Genomic DNA, 20,695 nt, shown 5'->3' on the forward strand with positions numbered 1-20,695 from the left:
CACATCTCCCAAGCCTCCCTCCATTAGCCAGTATGTGATGCATTCATAACTACAGATGATATTAGTGGGAGTCGAGCTCAATGAGAATATAATGCACCAAACATGAGCGTTAAAATATAATCAATATCAAGGCGTTAAATCCTCCAGTGAGCTGCAATATCTAGACTGAAGACATTGACTGTAACAAGGTCTAATGGAGCTAATGGAGTGTCATCCCGTCTTCTGGTGCCAGAGCAGGTAACTCCCTGACAGACGGCCTTCACAGCGTGACGGGAAAGTTAAAGAAAGTCCCCGCGAGTTAGAGACGTCATTACGGGACCCGGACCGGAGCGAGCGGCGCTCCGGCTGAGAGCGGCGATCCGGCTGAGAGCTGCGAGCGGAAAAATAAAGTTACTGTCAATGTCACCAGCGAGGAGGCAGAGATCCAGCAGACGGGAATCTGATGGCTTTAATTGCTTCTTTATCAGCCTGCAACACCCAGGCGTTGCATGTCTTGTGTGGGCGTGCATGAGTGTGTATGTGTGTGTGTGTGTGTGTGTGTGTGTGTGTGTGTGTGTGTGTGTCATTGTAACCCCCCCCCCCACACGCTCCTGTGTACTGGAGGCTCTGTTTGCCGGTGTGAGCTTGTGAGCCTGGAAGCCGAGTGCTGGGCCTGTTATGAGGAGATAAACGGAGGAGGAAGATGGCAGATAGTTGAGTCTGAAATCTCTCTGCTGCAGAAGCCGCTCCAGCAGCACTACACTTCATATGCTGCTTTTACAAGAACATACAGGGGGTAGCAAATCCATACAACTCTTAAATCTGGGGACTGAAAGAGGCCCGCGGTACGCACACATCTCAGAGTAGGACTCAGCTGCGGACCTGAATGCAGCTCTGGGTCTCCGTCTCTCTGCAGACCGCCGCTCACCCACAGGCTCACGACTCCCTTGGGAACACATGTGTGAACACACGGGTGTGTGCGGGTGTCGTGTGTGAGGTTGGGTTTGCAGAAGGCTTGAATGTGTGAGGCAAAGCTCAAGTCTCAGTGTGTTGGGTTAGTGAGGGGCTCTGGGCAGGAGCTGAAGGGCCGGCAGACCGGAGCTGGACCTTTAGTTGGCATTGTTGCTTCAGAATGAGGGAGATGTTTCTTTCCTCCTTCCAGAGCTTCATCCATCATTCTGAGCGAGCTGCTTTTGACAGACCACACCAGATCATTAGATTCCTCAATGGAGACTTAAGTTCTTTAGTGTGACGTTGTGACATTCTTTAGAGTCACGTTCTGTCGTGTGACGTTCTGTAGTGGGATGTTCTTTAGTGTGACGACACAACTCAGCTGAGCTCTGACAGAACGTTACGCTACCGAACACGTTCGGCAGCGTGAGGTTCAGCAGTGTGACGTTCTGTGACATTCTGCAGCGTGACATTCTGTCGTGTGACGTTCTGCAGTGTGATGTTCTGCAGTGTGACGTTCTGCAGTGTGACGTTCTGTGATGTTCTGCAGCGTGACATTCTGTCGTGTGACGTTCTGCAGTGTGATGTTCTGCAATGTGACGTTCTGCAATGTGATGTTCTGTGATGTTCTGCAATGTGACGTTCTGCAGTGTGACGTTCTGTCAGAGCTCGGCTGAGTCGTGTCTGTTGGTTCTCTTAGTCTTGGCATGAAGCGTCTCTGCTGTCACGTACACATGATCTCTGACAACATGACATCAGTCTGGGACTAAGAGAGGAGGCTGCAGTCTGTCTTTCTCCCAGCATGCTTTGTCTCTGTTGCATCCTGAAGTGCTCTCAGTACCAGCAGCATGACCAACATCTTAAACAGAAACGTGCCAGTGCATGTCCATGGCTTCATTCAACCCCTGGTATCCGCTGCCAACTCGTGCCGGAGTGTGTTACGCAAACAAAAACTACAGAAAGGTTCTTTGCACTTACAATGCAAATATTACAAAACATCTCGCAGCTTTGGTAGATGTCTTCCCTTTAAGAACCGAAGAGTAAAGTAAATCACTGTTTGTTCATTACCATATGATTTTAACAGTACAGCTCATAGCATCGCCCCAATCACAGCACTGAGATCACCACATGATCATTGTGTGGGATGCCGCATAGCATGCTGTATCTATTTGTGTGTGTGTGTGCGTGTGTGTGTGTGTGTGTGTGTGTGTGTGTGTGTTTATACCAGCGTTCTGCCCACTCTAATTACCACGGAGAGGTAACCCATTGCAGCTCCCAAAGGGTTCCCATCACAGCCACATCGGGCCGCTTTGTCCCAACACAGAACAGCTGCCAGCGATACACACACACACGCACACACACACACACACACACGCACACACACACACACACACGCACACACACACACACACACACACACATCATTAGACTCTGCTGTCTGTCGTTCTTAGCTGCTGAAACGAAGTCACAGTAACAAACTCTTCAATTCTATTTCAGTTGAAGATATTTGTTCTTTCAGTAAATGCACTCACAACTAAAAGCCATTTCAGTATCAATGTGTGAGGAAGGAATAGCGGTTGAGAGTAACCGCTGGTGTGTGTTCAGGTTCTGGGTCAGATCACACGGGGACACTGGGTCTGTTGTGAAGGTTTATGACTTGCTGTCTGAATAATGCCCTTACCCAACTTATCATACAGTAACGGCTTCCTCTGATGGAGACGTGATACTGATGTTCTCTAACACAGCTTTCCACAGCGCGTGCAAGGCAGCACGAGTTGTTTCAGACGTGAAGCCTCCTTTAGCTTCCAGCAAGAGCGACACAGATAAACTCAAGCACTCACGTTCACTGAGTGCTTGTAAACTTTATTGTTGGAATACATATTTACTGCCCTGCCTGTTCTTTGATTGACGTTTATACTATGCTCTACTGATTGAATGTTACAGAACACGGACAGCTGAGCAGTGTCTTCATGTCATGTCTTTGCACCCACAGAGCAAGTTACCAAGTCATTGTTTGAAAGTCTTTGCGCCAGAGTCCAATCAAGTCTCATGTTTTTGGGCAAGTCTAAAGTCATGACAAAATAAACTTTTTGTATGAGTCTGCAGTGGAAATAATTTCATGAGAGGATCACCTTTATTTGTATATCATATGTACAACAAGGGCCAATTCCATGTATGTGTACACACACACGACCAATAAAGCTGATTCTGATATAACATCAACAGTCCATTTCTGCCCTGTGCAGTAGATCCTGTCACACAGAAACATAACATGTGTTGGTTACAGTCACACTTTGAACTAACAGCTTATCATCCATCTGTGATTTCTTATCTCCTCTGATTCTTGTGAAGCGTTCCTGTCCCCCATCTTGTTAAAGTCCTGTCCCATATTGTTGGAGGAGCATGTGCACCGCGCTCCATAGACACCTGACGGAGCAGCAGGAGGTGATGGGTTGATGTGCTCGAGCAGCTTGTAAACAGCCTGCATTCTCTGTCTAATGGTGTGTGAGTCTATAATCCATTAACTGGATGACTTCAGGCCACAAAGAGCACTTACAAATCATTTCCAGAATCCCCAGAAGCCAATAAAGACTGAAGGGTAACCACTGCAGCAGAAAGACCATCCAAACCAGGTTTTTTTTGTACAGATATAACTTTATTAGCATTGTTTTAACAAAGTAATTGCAGTGATTATTAGTTTTTGTCTGATGATTCAAACTGGTTGACTTGAAAGGGATTTCCGTAACAGCTGCTAAGCTGTCAAGAATAGGAACTTCAGTCAAGGTTTCAAGTACATAAATGAGTTCAAGCTAATAGACCGGCCCTCCACAATATTTTCTGTTCCTCATGTGGCCGCCTGGGAAAAATAATTGCCCACCCATGGCATAGAGGGTGGGTCCTTTATTGTAGCCAGCCGCCATGTTTCCAATAGCCCAGTTGTTCGCTGAGACCGTGAAAGTTCTTATCTTAAACCCAACCATGATGGTTATCCTTAAAGTGTTTTAGTTTGAATTCACGTTAACCTCATGGTCACCGGTCAGGAAGCTACTGACTGGTGACGTGAAGTATGTGGACAAACTGATGGGCCGTTTCTGCTCAACCTACCAGGTGGCCCACTAACTTCCCCATTCAGGGTAAACTGTGGTATTTTAGCAGCTCTCTGCTTAGTAAAGCCCAAGAGACTCAGGGAGCATGTGTTGTTGTGTGTCACATCTGAGCCGGTCACATAGTGTGAACTGGGTGTACGTTATCTTCCACATTTGGTCTAAGAAACAGGTTTGAGGAGCCGATGTGATTTTGTCTCTAAGCCCAACATCGTATTACCTGACATATCTGCTTATGTTCATGAGGCTCGCTGTAGTCCCCCCCCCCCCTTCATGTGGAACACCTTCCAGACAGGCAGCAGACACGCTGAATGCCACAGATACGTGCGACGAAATCCGATGCGGTGTTTTAAAGCTCCCCCTGACTTGTGCTTTTGTTGTCCTGCCTAAGTACAGGCTATTATGTTCCAGAGGGGATTACTGGAATAGCGAGCATAATACACACGGCGTCATGTTCACACACCGACAATATGTTATGAAACTTTAGATGCTGTGGAACTCAAATCTGGCCTGGAATGCGTGGTTCTCCCACGACCCAGCCCATGCAGTCCCAGTGACACCCGGGGTCAGAGACAGGGTCACCTCCGTGTTGCTTAAAGCCAGGACAGGTTCTCCGGGTGAATGTGGGAGTTTCTATAATGGGCCACGGGTCCAATGGCAAACTGTGCTATCGTTAGCATTTGTGCGTTTGAGAGCGCGGGCACAGCCAGTGGCATCGTTCCCTTTGTCTGTGGGGGGACGACTGGACTGAAAGAAAGTCTGGCACTAACGAGCTGTCACCAGAGGAACAAATGCAGAAGACTTTGTTTCTGTGAAGACATATAATTGAGTGAGATTCAGGCGTTGGAGTTATGTCTAACTAAAAGTGATGGAATAAAGGGCGTTAGAGTTTGACTCACGGCCCTTTCCTTGAAACCAGACGCGTTGTAAGAATGAGAGCTCCCCAGCAGCCTTCATTATCAGAGACAGTGAGCAGCCCAGTGACCTTAATCTGACATCTGCCAATGTTCTGATGGGAGAAGTTCACAAACAGAAGATGGACCTCTTACATACATTTGCATTGATGATGAAAATGAGAACTTGTACCAACAAGTTGTGAAAATACCACATGAGAGCTCTTAAAGGTCGTCTGTTGGCCCGGTCACAACCATAATGATCCTGCCCATCTTCACAAAGTGAAGGGGTTGTATTTACTGGGAGGGGTCTAGGTCTGAAGGGTCCAAGTCTGGAGGGTCTAAGGTCTGGAGGGGCCTAGGTCTGGAGGGGGCAAGGTCAGGAGGGGCCTAGGTCTGGAAGGGCTAAGGTCTAGAGGGGCCTAGGTCTAAAGGGGCTAAGGTCTGGGGAGTGGGGGAGGCAAGTTCATTTATTTTAATGACAAAACAAAGTATGCAGGCTTTGTCACTGCAGTGCACTTTTCAGGCTTTTGGAAGAATATTTCCAGACTCTCAATATGCAAAGTCAGAAACGTTGTTTATGGAGCTCCAAGATGCAGCCTGTTGTTTGTCTTGACCCGCACATACATGAACTGTTAGGCTTTAAAACAAATAGCTTAAATAGCTTAAAATAGTGATAGCTTAAAGCAGCAAGCCCATTGTTAAAAGCACACAACATATTTTTTGCCGCTCTGTCTATCTCTCTCTCCACTGTGTGCGCGCCCGTGTGATTGTGCTCACCTATGTGCGCACCCGTGTTGCATCGGGGCAATTCTTTTTTTTTTGACGGAAGCTCAATATTTTTTACTATTTTTAGAACTTGCCTCGCGGGCAACTCCTCTGGTAGTATTTGCAAAATTAATGAAAAGATTTGAAAATGAGAAAAAAAAGACACAAAATAGCAAACTTCGATATGAACGTAAGACCCGCATGAAACCAGGCAAAGAGTCGCAGGCGGCTCGGGAGCCGGTGGTTGGCCAGGCCTACTTTAGAGGCTTTAGCAGTAGCGCTGTTACTGTGTGAGCACAGTTTTGAGTGACATGGTGGTCGTGTTCCTGTGTTTTGAATCAATACCTTTTTAATAGTTTAGCTCAATAGTTTAGCTCAGTTGCTTAGCTCACTAGCTTAGCTTAGTAGCGTAGCTCTTTTATTAATTCCTGCAGCGCAAACCTGCTCAGAATCAGAAGGCCGTTGATACTCAGAAGTGTGAGTGTGTTGTTGAGAGAGAGAGAGAGAATGAATGAATGACACTCATTTTGATTCAGACAGAGCCACCAACTCTCATGCTTTCGCCGTGTGACACATGCTTTTTCATGTTTTCACACGCTCACACGCCACACAACTAATATCTCACGCCAAAAAAAAAGTCTGGGGCGCGTTCGTTCCTTTTCAAACTCCCCGACGATAGATGGCACTGAAGCGCGCATCTGTAAACCTATTCGCTGCATAGACATCCTGTTTACCCCAAACAGACAGTCGCGGGACTGCGCCCCCCCCCTCCCTCGTCGACAAAATCTCACGCCAAGGTTTTTTGAAAAGTTGGCAGCTCTGTTCAGAGCAACCAGCAGCTCCACTGGGAAGGACCAATGCAGGAGGCCTGTTTGGAGGGATGGGCCTTCACAACCAACCAAAAACTAAAATGTACATAAAGGTATAATGTCTTGCTGCACAACACCTCGTCTGCGACTGCATTGTCCGGCTTTAGCGCCCGCTGTCTTCCTAGTCTCCTTTCATCCCTTAAGCTCTCTCTCACTTCATGACTAATGCCACACTCTCATTACCCAAAGTCCTGCTGTCCACTCTTTCTCTCTCGTCATCCTCTTCCTCTCCCGTCTCTCATTTCTTCCCACTCTGTTATTGCTTTTTGTTGTTTTGTTGTTTCCATTTTCCCTTCAGCATTCACTCATTCTGCAGCTGACACACACACACACACACACACACACACACACACACACACACACACACACACACACACACACACACACACACACACAAGAGACCCTGAGTGGGGCATCAGAGAACTTTATTTCTAACAAGATGAAACCCGTCAGTTTAAAACAGCGGTGAATGGATGAAGAGGTCTCATATCAAATAAACCAAAAGCTTCCACTTCAGATTTTATATTTGCAATTGAAAAGCTTGAGATGGGCATTAAGCTGTGTGGAGCACGCAGACGCCTTCACGCCTTCTTCCTGCAGCTGCTCCTATCTGATTGGCTGAAACCTTTGTTGTGAAGCAGCGATACAGTCTCCTCTCCCAACAGAACTTCATGTGATGCGGTGAAGCCGGACACAGCTTTTGCACCATCACGACCAACTGGTCATCAAGACAAAGACTAATGGAATGATGTCACGGTCAGCAGCTAACTCACAAAGAAACCACCAGAACAGCCTGTCTTTCAGGGGTAGCGCTAGGAAGAAGGGTTCTGAACATCATTGCCTCAGAAGAGGCCAACATATTTTGAAGGATCTTTAAAGGCTTTTTAACCACTCCTGGAGGATCAATGAGGTCATTTAAACCCTCTTTCCCCTCAGTGTCCTCTCTTGACCCCATCTCATATCCTCAAGTTTATTGCTCCTGACCTTCTTCCCTTTTTCACCCATCTTATCAACACCTCCCTCTCAGCTGGCTGTTTCCCCAACTATCTGAACCAGGCAAGAGTTAACCCCCTCCTAAAGAAACCCAGTCTCAATCTGTTCGAAGTCAACAACTACCGACCTGTTTCTCTTCTTCCCTTTCTTTCCAAAACTCTGGAGCGAGCTATCTATAACCAAGTCCGCTCCTTTTTCTATCAGAACAACCTTCTGGACCCTCACCAGTCTGGATATAAGGCAGGCCACTCAACAGAGACTGTCCTCCTTGCTGTCTCTGAGCAGCTCCACACTGCTAGAGCAGCCTCTTTCTCCTCTGTCCTCATCCTTCTAGACCTCTCTGCTGCCTTTGACACCATGAACCACTAGATCCTCATCTCCTCCAGGATCTTGGTACCTCAGGCACTGCGCTTTCCCTCTTCTCATCCTACCTCGACCATCGCACTTACCGGGTAACCTGGAAAGGAACTGTGTCTGAACCTTTTCCTCTCATTACTGGGGTCCCTACGGGATCCATCCTGGGTCCTCTTCTCTTTTCTCTGTACACCAACTCTCCCGACTCTGTCATTCGCTCGCATGGCTTTTCCTACATTAGCAATGCTGATGACACCCAACTGATTCTCTTGTTTCCTCAATCAGAAACACAGGTAGCAGGGCAAATCTCTGCCTGTCTGACTGACACATCTCAGTGGATGTCCACACACCACCTAAAAATGAACTGTGACAAGATTGAACTGTTTTTCTTTCCAGCAAAAGGTACTCTCACCCATGACCTCCTGATTACCTTCAACAACTTAGTGTTGGCCCCGACTGCCAGGAACCTCAGTATGACACGCGACAGTCAACTCTCCCTAACTGTCAACGTCACCGCAACAACAAGCTACTGTAGGTACATGCTGTACAACATCAGCAGAATACGTTCCCTGCTTACGCGGAAGGCGGCACAGGTTCTGGTCCACGCTCTGATTATCTCGTGCCTTGATTACTGTAACTCTCTCCTGGCAGGTCTACCTGCTAATGCCATTCGACCTCTACAGATCCTCCAGAAATCAGCAGCTCAACTGATCTTTAACCTCCCGAAATTCACTCACACTACTCCGCTCCTCCGCGATCTTCACCAGTTAACGGTGGCCGCCCGCATCCGCTTTAAAACATTGGTACTTGCGTACCATGCTACGAACAGATCGGGTGCGATCTACATCACGGACATGCTAAAACCGTACACGCCAGCTCGTTCACTCCGCTCAGCTTCAGCCAATCAGCTTGTAGCCTCGTCACTGAGAGCTAAACACTCAACATATAGTCACAACTGTTTGCTGTCCTGGCTCCTCGATGGTGGAATGAGCTCGCCATTGACATCAGGAAAGCAGAAAGTGTCTACATCTTCCATCGCAAACTAAAAACTTATCTTTTTCGACTACACCTTGAAGAAAGTCAGTAGCAGTAGCACTTTGGCAGCACTTAGATGGCTCTTACTGATAGCACTTTGTAGTTTGACTTTATTGAAGAAATTGTACTCTCTTGATTCTTGTTGTTCTGAGTTTGTACTCACGGTTGAATGCACTTCTTGGAAGTCGCTTTGGATAAAAGCCTCAGCTAAATGTCATGAGTTTTTCCTGATCTGATATAAGGTCCTAGGACAGAGGATGTCAGATGTGTACAGATTGTAAATTTGTAGATTTTTACTCTTTTCTACCGTTTATTATATATGTTAATTGTTTAGATTTTATACTATTTTTTACTATGTCTCTTGTGTGCACTTTACCCTATTTGCTGCTGTAATTCTGAAATGTCCAAGTTTCTGTGGATTAATTATGATTAATTACATATTACCGATATTCTCGGTATATTCTTGTAAAAACATAAAGATTTATGATAAAAGACTAATATATACATTGTCATTTATACATTAGGGTGCTATTGTAAACAATGCAACTATAGGCCGTGAGGTGAACCCCGTTATCGTTTCATCCCGCTCCACAGTCAAGCATCTACGCAATCTTTAGCTCATAAAAAAGAACGAGTCTTGCTAAACTACCAAAAAAAAGTTTTGCGCTGAAATTCCAGTCGATTATTGATGCGGTGATGTTTTATGCCGAACTAGTTTCTTCAGAGCGTAACAGGATGTTCGTCGCGAGTAGAGGTGACAAGGTGCTCAGTGTTGCCAGATTGGTGATGGCGTAGTATCGTACCAAAGGCTCAAAATGGTTGTATTTGGAGGATAATTATTGTGCATCTGGCAACCCTGAGATCGGTCGACCAATGACATCCTCAACAATATTAATTCCGCAACTGTGCTACTCAGCTCGTCACAGGCAGACTTAGTGAAGTGTCTACGTTGTTCAGTGAGGCTGGTTTGACGCATTCCACTTGAACGCCCCTCACCGACCAACATGCTTCGCGTTGGGATGGTACTTAAGCTGGTTGTGATGCGATGAAACAACAACATCTTCCCGCAGAGTGTACATCTGACATCTACGTCTGACTGGATTAGAGCAGAAATAGTTGAATTTCCGCTCTAATGGAAGCTCATTTTGCGCACGCGTTAAATGCGTTAAAAAATTAACTAATTAATCATGTAATTTAATCATAATACGTTAACGCGTTATTTTTCACAGCTCTAATTCATAATGAATTGAATCTACATATTACTAAAATTGTATTAATTAAAATTAAGGTATTATTGTAAATGAATACAAATGTAATATAGATACAGATATGAGGCCCAGTAGAACATGTCATGTGTTTGGATCACGTGAACCAGGTGACATCCAGCCAAGGGACCCTGAGTCTGTTCAGTTAAGTTTGAGTCTACTTTCACTGAGAAACAATATTGTGGACAACATCCTTGTGAAGTGCATAACTGTGACGGAACCTTTATTCATAACTACCAAAGTAAAGTAAAATCATTACTTCTACATGGCCGTGTTGTTCCTTTTCCAAAAATAGTGTAATCTTGTGAAAATAGTTTTTTGGGGTTCTGAGCAGGATCCCGTCCTCTCCTCTGCTTCCTGCTTATGTTGCTGTAAGAAGCCGCTGACAGTATCTTTTAATGAGATCATTGTCATCAAGCCTTCTCCCAGAATCTCTGTTCATATGTTCATATAATATATAATCTATCTGCCTGAACGACATCTTTTGGAGACAGGTTAGGACTCCAGTGGAGCGCTCCTAAATATCAGGAGAGAAAGACATGATTTTATATTAGACTGTTGGTCCGTTAGGCATAAGGGAACCATTTGGACTGAGAGAACCATTAGGAGTGAAGTAACGGACAAGAGTGAGGTAACAGTTAAGAGTGAGGAAACAAATAAAAGTGAGTAAGAGTGAGGTAATAGTTAAGAGTGAGGTAACAGTTAGGACTGAGGTAACAGGTAACGCGGGCCGGACTAGGAGAGCTGTAAGACGCCCAGTTCCATCTGGGAGAAATTTAAAGTGCAGCACCGGTGTGTGGCAGTGATAAGCCCCTCCCCATGGAAAAAAAGCAATTTATGGATTATCAAGTAATTAACACCATTAAAGGATTGGTAAGTTAACGCTGTGTTAATGCAAGCATTTGCCGAGTCCTAACAAATAGCAAATTTTGTCAGAAACTACGATATAAAACAAACTAAAAAACAAGCCAAATAAGACTAAGCGTGAAGCACTAATGTGAAGCACAGACGAATGGATACATGAACTAACTGGTTCATGATGTCACATGCATGCTTCTAAAGAATCACAGGGTCGCCTCAAATAGATGTTGTTTAGAAATTTGATTTAGCTGTTCAACCTGTTGCATCAACGTCAATATGTCTTTCTGTCAGTAATGTTCTGATGTTCTTGGAGGACTGAACTCTTCTTTTTCTTGAAATAAAAGGGTTCATACCTTTGAGAGCGAGAGTGTTCGTAGCAGACCGCTGTCTGTATCATTTGGGCCGAGTTGACAGTTGGGCCTGTTGGTGGCGCTTAAAGAAAGCTTGTGGTGTAATGGTGCTCCAAATCTACACATTTGGGGCACCATAGACTTACTTTGACAAATACAAATTTTCCTTGAAGGGATCTACAATCTGTACACATAAAACATCCCTATCCCGGGAGTGCATATTGGTTGACACACATACATGTGCGCCAGGGCAGTGCTTATTCTGTCTTTTATATCTTGTGCGTTAAATGTTAGTCTGTTAACGGTGACTGTCAACCCTGTCACTGTCTTTTAACAAGACCCAGAGTGGTTTTAGAGGGAAAACGTGTTTGTTTGGTCCTAAAAGCTGGGAAGCCTCAGGCTGCTGACAATATCTACATGGCACAATGAGTATAATGGGTTCCTGAGTGATTTGGAAAAAGCTGCCAGAGAGACAGCCCTTTTGTGTGTGTGTGTGGTTGTTTGTCTATCAATTAGAGAGTCGATTAAATAAATGTGTTTAGGCTCCGTCTTGCCGCTGGCAAAGAACTGAGCTGTCGAGAGACACACCTACAGGAGGGTCCCGGCCAACTTCACTTTCAGCACATTCCTGCTCAGTAAGCACCATCGCACAGAGATATTGGGCTCTATTTGGGGACTCAGACTTCCAACAGCCAAACCGCGTACTGACACTTTGTTCCATCAGTTCTGCTGTAGTGTCGTCATGCTGGCAGACTTGTGTCTGTGGTGGAGAAACCACCCAGACAAAACATCAAATTAACTTTAATTCAGTTTGTAGCAAGAAGCATCAACTAATCACATGAACTGATAGTGAAATACTCATTTGTGAGGGATAATCTGCTGCCCAATCCCTTTCTATTGGTTGTTGTAGCTGTGTCATGGTACAAGGTGTTTTTCTTATTAGAACAAGCAATGTAGGATTGAAAAATACCAAAATGGCAATATTAAATTAACCCAGCAAACTTCACGGAGAATAATTCAACCAAATGTTCTCTGTTCTAGCTCACCTAAAAACTGTCCTCCACAGAATTTGATCCATTGGTGCTGGCTGCAGCCGACTGGGGAGGAAGTGACCTCCACTTCCTCCCGCCATTCTCGGATTCTAGCAACTTCACCGAAAGGAGAATCTTTTGTTAAAGCAACTTGTGTTGCAATTCCAGTGCAATAAGGTTGCTGCTTTTCTCTCTCTCCATTTCACAGCGAGTGGCAACCAGCGTTAAGCTGCTTTACTGAAAGTGAGAGCTGCGAGGAAGCTTTCGAGGAAACCCATTGACAGACCCGCTTATGAAAATATAGACGAGCGTAGACCTATGAGATGAACCCTGAGCAGCCGGGCCCTCAACATTTTCACCCCTGACCAGGAAGCACTCTATTTATTTTTCTCGGTGCGGAAATTTTGTATTATCACATCAAAGATGAAGAAAGAATGCATTAAACATGAGTTTTACAGCTAAGAGACAGAAGGAACCAGGCGCATGACAAGTTCAAGTGAATAGAAATTGTGAATAACCAAACATCTTTATGTCACATCATCATTATTACACCAGGCAGTCAAAAGGTCTTGTCCTGCTTAATCCGACAGATTAGAAAGTCGTTTGCTGGCAAAGATACTTTTCTTTCAACAAGAACTCTCGTAACCATGGCAATGAAGGTTTGTTATTTGCAACAGCTCAAACAGGAAACTATTCTGTCCCTCTGATAGAAGTCCAAGATCAGAACAAGTGGACGTGGTTCCCTTTGAAGGGCAATGTGAGACGACATATTGTGTCATTTAGTTTGGAGGACGGCTATGAACCTGCTGCTGCAGCGAGACTTTCTATAATATCCTGTTTCTAGCACTGATGCTCTTTGAACACATGTCTGGAGACAATGGTTGAAGTAGAAGGCAGAAACACACACACACACACACACACACACACAAGTTGAATTCCTCCAGTCTGCACTTTGAATGTCTGCAGCAGAACAGGCAACACAAGTGAAGCTTGTTGTGACCTTTAATGACATTTCTCCATTAAAAGCAAAGCTTCGAAGACGCCACTCGCTTCAGACCTACCGGGACAGCCAAGCGTCAGCTGAGAGCAAAATTCAAAGAGGTGCTTTTGTGGGATTCTTTGTGGAGACACTTGGTTTTCACCGAGCTGTCACAGCCCTCACTAGAACCCACAGCAGCTGTCAAACCATGTGCCGTTAACGTACAGGGACCCAGTGCTCGACACTGATCCCTTCCAACTGAATGGAGTTAACCTAAATGGTTCAAACTGAAAACAAGCAAGTGGGAATGAATCAATACAACTGCTCAATGTGCTGTCTGCGCACACGAGGACCAGCTCTACTGTGAGGGCACGGGGACAAGAAAAGCCTCAGTGAGGCAGGTCTTACCCTCCAAGACAGTGAGCTTGGCGCTGGTGTTGATCTCTCCCACGCTGTTGCTGGCGGTGCATTCGTAGATGGCTTCGTCGCGGTGGGTCCTCAAAGGCTGGATACGCAGCACCGACCCCGAGCCGTCATCGAACTCAATCACCTGGCCAGACGACAGCAGAGGAGGATTACAGTAATCAGCTGTGACATTTCCATTCAAACGCATGCCCGCTGAGCCGGTCTGTGGCAGGCCCACAAGGCTCAATGGTGCTTCACTTACCAGAAAGTTTACCGTTTTACTTCTTCAGATAAGTATTTAAACTCTCTATAATTCAGACTCCAGAACGATTCAACGAGTGCAGCCCTCCAAAATCAAAACAGACAGATTATTTTAGATTATTTTAGCCTTTGTGGTGAATTTTTACCAGAAGAGTTCAAATGTTTCTTTGCGTTGTGATATTGACAAGCTGCTAAAGGGTTTAAAAGGAACAGTTTAACATTAAGGTACTAGTAAGAAATACTTCTTCTAAATACTTTGGCGAGTGAGATGAAAAAATGGATATCAATTAAGTCTGTGTTTTTAATGTCACCAGCTCAACTAGGAGTTAACTTATAACAATACCAGATAAACCTGTTCAGTAACGTGTCGTGGGCCAAACTCAGAAAGACTGCCATTGAGTGTGAAATGTACAGTCGAGAAGAAGAAATCATATTTTGATTTTCAAATTCATCCAGACACAATACTATTAAAAGATGATTAATCATCCTGTTGAACGTTTGCGCAGCTTTAGATGGTAGCTAGATTTCTCAACTTTGAGTCGGGCTAGTTCTTCCCCTGCTTTCAGTCTTTATGCTAAAGCTAGGCTAACCACATCCTGACCCCTCTGTACTTTGTAATTGCCAATTTATGTACCTTTTCAGCAGTTCGTGAAGAGTTTTACATAGTGCACCGGCATCCATGCTGCCACTTATAAAGAGCTTTGGTGCAATGATGCTGCTATATCATTTCATAATTGTAAAACCAATGCATTGATCTTATCGACCACAATGTACACATACAGTAGTTTAATCAATTTGGACTGTCAGTTTCTTGCGATGTTCTTTCTAGCGATGTTACTAAATGTACAGATTTCAGCTATTTTCATGAGTACAATGATGATGAATGAAACTAAGAAAATGATCCAAGAAGTATTATAACCTTAGGACCTTGGACCAACTGGTAGGAGACCCCGGGAAGACCCAGGACTCGCTGGAGGGATCACATCTCCCGGCTGGCCTGGGAATGCCTCAGGATCTCCCAGAATGAGCTGGAAAGTGTTGCGGGTGAGAGGGAATCCTGGGTCATCCTGCTGGGCCTGCTGCCACCGAGACCCAACCCAGATAAACAGATGATGATGGATGGGTGGATGGGTGGACCTTGGAGCCACTGATAGAGGATGTTTACATCCTGAGCTTGAGTGGACAACAGGCATGTGAGGGGGCTTCAGGAATGTTGGGGTAAAGACTCAGAGGTCAAGGCTCTGGATCTCACACTTCCGCTCCACTGTGGTGTGTGTGACCCATAAGCTCTAATAAAGGAGTTGAAGAGCTGCACTCTCTTCCTGCCTTGGCAGGGGGTCGCCCCGCTCCACATAGAGGGAATACATCCGTTTGAAGAACACTTACAAAGGTGCTGGTGGGAAAAAACCTGTCCAGGTCACCTTTGGGGGTTCTGAGAAAATGACCACCATAACTTTTCTTTTAAAGACTATTATTCTTATCCAATTTACCAGGGCACCAATTTCTACATGAAAACTATGAAATACATACGTTTACCTCACAGGGTATGCTATTTATTTCCTTGTTTATCAGTACTTATTATCTTTATCAAATGATAAAAAATCTACAACCAGAATCTACACCTACCAGGAAGAGAAATGACGTTTAAATTCGTGTAATTTCCTATTAACATACGCAAAGGTACACTGATCTTTACTAACACAGAGGTTAAAGTGTCAACAACGGACGCAATCCTGCTGTTGGGGCAACAAACATTTGAAATACTTCTGTCTGATTTGTTCTCATCCCGGTGATTCATTAACTGTGTGATGCCTTCGAATGTCTTAGACACAAGCTTACTGGAAGGCCAAGAGCGAGGCTTCCAGCATCGCTCATGCTCATTCATTTATCCATCTGCTAACAGCGCATGGATAAAAGTTTCCTGGCGGAACTTTTGCCTGTGAACTTGTGGCTGATGGAACAAATAATTCCCATTTGATGGAAACCCGTTTGTCTCCAGAGCTCAGCCAACAATGCACTTAGCCTGAAGGAGAAACAGGACACGAGTCGCTCATGCAGGAGCTCCGACATGGAAAACAACCTTTTCCTACGACCGAGGTTCAAACTTCTGCATAGCGAAAGTAAGACGTTATTTATAACAGGACTGTGGTCACGGAGTATACGGCCCAACAAACCCACACACAGGGTGGACTGGAGGATGAAAAAACAGGACTTCTAACCAGGAGACCAGTGTTCATGTTCTGACGAGTTCTTTTGAAGTTAAATGTTTTATGTACAATGTTACGTTGTTTACGTTTTACATCCTTATGTTAGGACCAACTCTGATGTTTATCTGAAACCTAATAAAGTGTTTTATGGTCTGTAACTCCGCAAGTGTTTTTGTTTGAATTCACAAGTATTGCTGCTGCATCACTTTACTTAGTCCAGCAGCTTAACCTGACCAACATGTTGATCCAAACACAGAACTGAGATAGAAAAACAGAATGCTTTTTTATATCAGGTGTAAGTGCAATGACCCATGATCAGATGGCATTATCCAGATCCCATGTGAGGTGTCAACGGGATATTCAGGATGTGTCTTTAATCTTTAGACTGGTATCATGGAGATCCACTCAACTGGCTGCACATCTAAATCCTGCATTATCCTATTAGGAAGATGTGTAACATTCAATCAACTGTTAATTAAACTAATTCATGCACAGACATATGAAGAACTTTGTCCTGATAAGATATGTTTTGTTTTTTCAAAAGATAACACAATCAAAGTTGGATACAATTAAGAAATATGTCTTTGAAAATCTGAGAAAATGTCAAAATGCAACACTAAGACCAAGCTCAGTAAATATCTACTTCTGGGTTCATTAAGGCTGTTTCCTGAGCTCTAAGAGGATTACAGGTTGCTCTTTTTGGATGGACACACATGGTTTAAAGGGTTTGCTTTAAGTCATCTTCGCCTGTGACCACTGGCCTCGATTTAAGATGCTCTTTCCTTTCTTTCAATCAGAACATGTAATTCTACTGTAACGCACGCACACATGCACACACACACACACACACACACACACACACACACACAGGGTAGCCATCAGTTTGAGTAATGCTGGGCAGACAGGTGGAAGATAATTCCTATTAATCATAACGACATGAACTGAGGGTCTCCGTCTACGCGAGACTCATGTGGAGTCACTTCACTTGAAGTCATTTGGGTTGGCTGGCAGCTAATGAGCCTTCCTGCTGCTCCGGAGTCCTGCAGAAAGACTCCCACAGTCCTGCTAAACAAGCAGTTACTGTGTGCTTCAATGCAGCGGTGTGCGTGGAATGTCTAGATTCTGGGAAGCTTCCTATAAAGATTCTGCATATTCTAATGTATAAGAGACTTTGGAAAGTGCTACACCAATGCATTTGTATTGTATATAAATGGTGGCAGGTAATCCAAGACATGGGGCTTTTGTACAATTTATTTTTGTACAATGTCTTTGAACCACATCAGCCAGCTGCAGACAAAAACTATTACATGAGTTAGAAACATTGTGAAAGTGAAATAACTAAGGGTTTGTCTTTCTATGATATACTTCCTGAAAGCGATGATTTTCAGGAGCAGACTCACATCTCTACGGCCAGAGAGTGGACAATGGAGACAGTGTTGACACTGCTCCCCCCACAATAGTGGATATCCATCTTGACATGTGTTATTGGAAGGAACCATCGACCCTCGGCGACACTTTCTAACGCGCTGACTCGCTAGCCACCTGAGAAGATATGTTGACACACTGCGAGTATACGAGCTGTCCTGCTGCCTCTCTTTGTCTCAGACACATGAAGCAGAGCTAATGAGCAGCAATGGCGTGAGACACACATCTCAGGGGGCTTTGAGGATCTGCTTCAAAGGTCGTACCTCAAAGCGCTGAGAGCTGACTTTCTTCCCCTTCTTCATCCAGGTTATGCGAGGCTTGGGCTCTCCCACTGCCTGGCACACAAACGACGCCACGCCTCCCGAAATGCCCGTCTGGTCATCGGGGGACTTGATGAAGCCGGGCATGCCTGAGGGACGGGAAGAAAGGGAGAGCAGGGAGAAAGGATGAGGTCAGGTGGAGAGGAAGCTCCAGGCAGGCTACAGGGTGGTTTCTTCTTTTTTTTATTACATCTGCTGTCAGTCCTGCAATAACAATATGCTCTTCCAAGTAGCTGCCTCGTGTCTGGAGCCAGAGCTGGTCAGACCTAAACCTTAAAATAAGATGCACATAAATCAACATACATTGACTGAAGGTGTCAACTGAAACCATCCTGTACATCACCAAGCTTCAAGACGAAAATAAAGTCTTCTGCGTGGATAACACTATCAACAATGTGGACCGTCGTTTTGTAACCAAGAGTTCAACATTTTGGCCATCTTGGGTTTGGGCCGTCGCCATCTTGTTTTTTAAAACCAATGAACGGAAACTGCAGAAGTGTGACACAGACTTTCTCTGGTAGCAGTAGCCACCTATCAATCACCTTGTAGCCCCGCCCTAAAGCATAATGTGCTTTATGGTCTATTTGACTGGAAATTAACTTACATTATACAACCAAAAATGGTGAGTGAACATGTTGGTACTCGACATCTCGGGTATCATTTGAGGTACCCTCATCTGTCTGTGTCTGTAGTTGGATGGAGGACCAGAAGGGGCCACACTTAAATGAAGCAAGTGTTGTATTTTTCTTTAACAAACATCCCTTATTGAACACAAGAACAAAAAAAGAAAAAACTAAACTCCTTTTAGCCTTTAATCTGTTATAATCTGTTTAAAGTTTCTAAACTTACAAAGCTGGCATCATTTACTTAAAAACGGATTAACCATCAAGTTAAATTTAGATTCAGAGTCAACTTTATTGTCATTGCACAAAGTACTGTGACAATGAAATGTAGTTTGCGTCTGTCCAGAGTGCAAAAGAAGCAGTTACGGTGCAGTGCAGTGTGGTGGGTAATATGATATAGACCAGCAGTCCCCAACCCCCGGGTCAGTTGGTACCAGGCCGCACAGAAAGAATTGATGATTATTTTTTTTTAAATCAAATATATACATTTTTTTTTTAAAAGTCGCGAAAATGTTTTATTTGGAAAAAGGATCTGATACATCCATCAGTCTGTCTGAGTCTCTTGGCATACACCTTCAAAACAAAACTTAAAAGTCTGCTTTAACTCTGCCGGTATTCTGGTCTAAAATCAAGGCAGAATATCCTGACATCGCCAAAGAAGATCAGAAAACCTGCCTCTATTTCAACATCCTGTCGTTGTGAAGCAGGATTTAAGATAAGCAGATCATGACACAGAAACAATACTTATTAATATTCAACCCGATACCGGGGGGTCATACTGAGAATCCGCAGAGTCGGCAGCCGGACCCGGGCTGACGTGCTTATTCTGGCGTGCCGGCTTCAGCGTGCCACACTCTAGCCGGATCTGGGTCACGCCATTTTGGCTACCTAGGAAAGGTCTAAGTTAAGCAGTAGACCGGACATAAAGGTCTAAGTTACGGAGTAGACCGGATATAAAGGTCTAAGTTATGGAGTAGATCGGATATAAAGTACACACGTCGAGTGTCTCACATCACCCTAAACCTAGCCCCTTGCAGAGAAACCAGTTTAGGGCTCCCACTAATTCGGCTTAATGGTGAGTTGTATATTATGCACTTTATAATTGCTTTATGCCGGTCGAAGCATTTTATTACGTCATATTTATTACATCATATTTATTGCCCACACCGTGTAGGCCGATCCGTGAAAATATTGACTGACACTTAACTAGTCAGTGGCGCAAAAAAGGTTGGGGACCACTGATATAGACAGTATAAACAGGTATTTACATTCCATGTATTTCTGACACATTACTGCTCCAGGAGACCCGTGTTCGCTGGTCATCTGTGGTGTTATAAATACTGCAGGTCTTGTTTTTCTTTGAGTCCTGTAACACTCACAAGGCCCACAAGCAGCACACGTGGGCTGGACTCTGGAACACTGTCTCCACAGACACAGAGAGAGGCCTGAGGTGGTGGATACCTGAAGTGTGGTGGTTAGCATCATCGAGTATTGTCATCCAGCTGCATTAACTACACAGTTTAACGTTAACTGTGCCGGTGTAAAACAAAAGTTTATTTTTTTTGTACTTTTGCTATTTGCCATACTCTGTAAAACATGCAATCAAGACATCAGCGTTTATGCTTTTCTTGTCTCTGATTTCTGATAATGTTACGCTTTAGACAACAAATGCGTGTTTAAATTGGCAGTGGAAGAGCTTGGAACGAGCTAGCTACTAGCTACCAAATGGTAATGCTGGCAGCACCGCTAATGGCCATTACAATGTGATGCGTTCAGGATCAGGGATCTCTAAAATCAGTTTATTTGCACCCTTTTTCCTTTTGTGCTGATCTCATCTGTGATCCGATCCAAACCCTAAGTTTTATGATTCGTTACACCCCTACTTCTTAATATTTGTGAACAACTGAAAATAAAAATAGTGCATGCAATTTACAGGTTGTGAAGGAACAAGGTCTTTTTAAAAGCAATAGTAGCAAAGTGGCAATCATGAACTTCTGGATGTTTTTATGCTCCTTAAATGTT

General features: G+C 44.4%; 1 protein-coding gene across 8 annotated transcripts in view; it reads right to left on the minus strand.

Annotated features, from left to right (window-relative positions):
• The window catches only part of ptprfa (protein tyrosine phosphatase receptor type Fa), a 234,180-nt gene that overhangs the window by 129,082 nt on the left and 84,403 nt on the right, over positions 1 to 20,695 (minus strand). For all 8 annotated transcript variants that reach the window (XM_068593176.1, XM_068593171.1, XM_068593170.1 and 5 more), the window contains exons 3-4: positions 17,994 to 18,139; positions 13,841 to 13,982 (exon numbers count right to left, since the gene is read on the minus strand). In XM_068593176.1, coding sequence (XP_068449277.1) covers positions 13,841 to 13,982; positions 17,994 to 18,139 — 288 coding nt within the window. The remainder of the gene's footprint in view (positions 1 to 13,840; positions 13,983 to 17,993; positions 18,140 to 20,695) is intronic.

Source organism: Clinocottus analis, unplaced genomic scaffold (genome assembly GCF_023055335.1).
Source record: "Clinocottus analis isolate CAN_PGR_092001 unplaced genomic scaffold, fCliAna1.0.p SCAF_29, whole genome shotgun sequence".
Taxonomy (NCBI): domain Eukaryota; kingdom Metazoa; phylum Chordata; class Actinopteri; order Perciformes; family Cottidae; genus Clinocottus; species Clinocottus analis.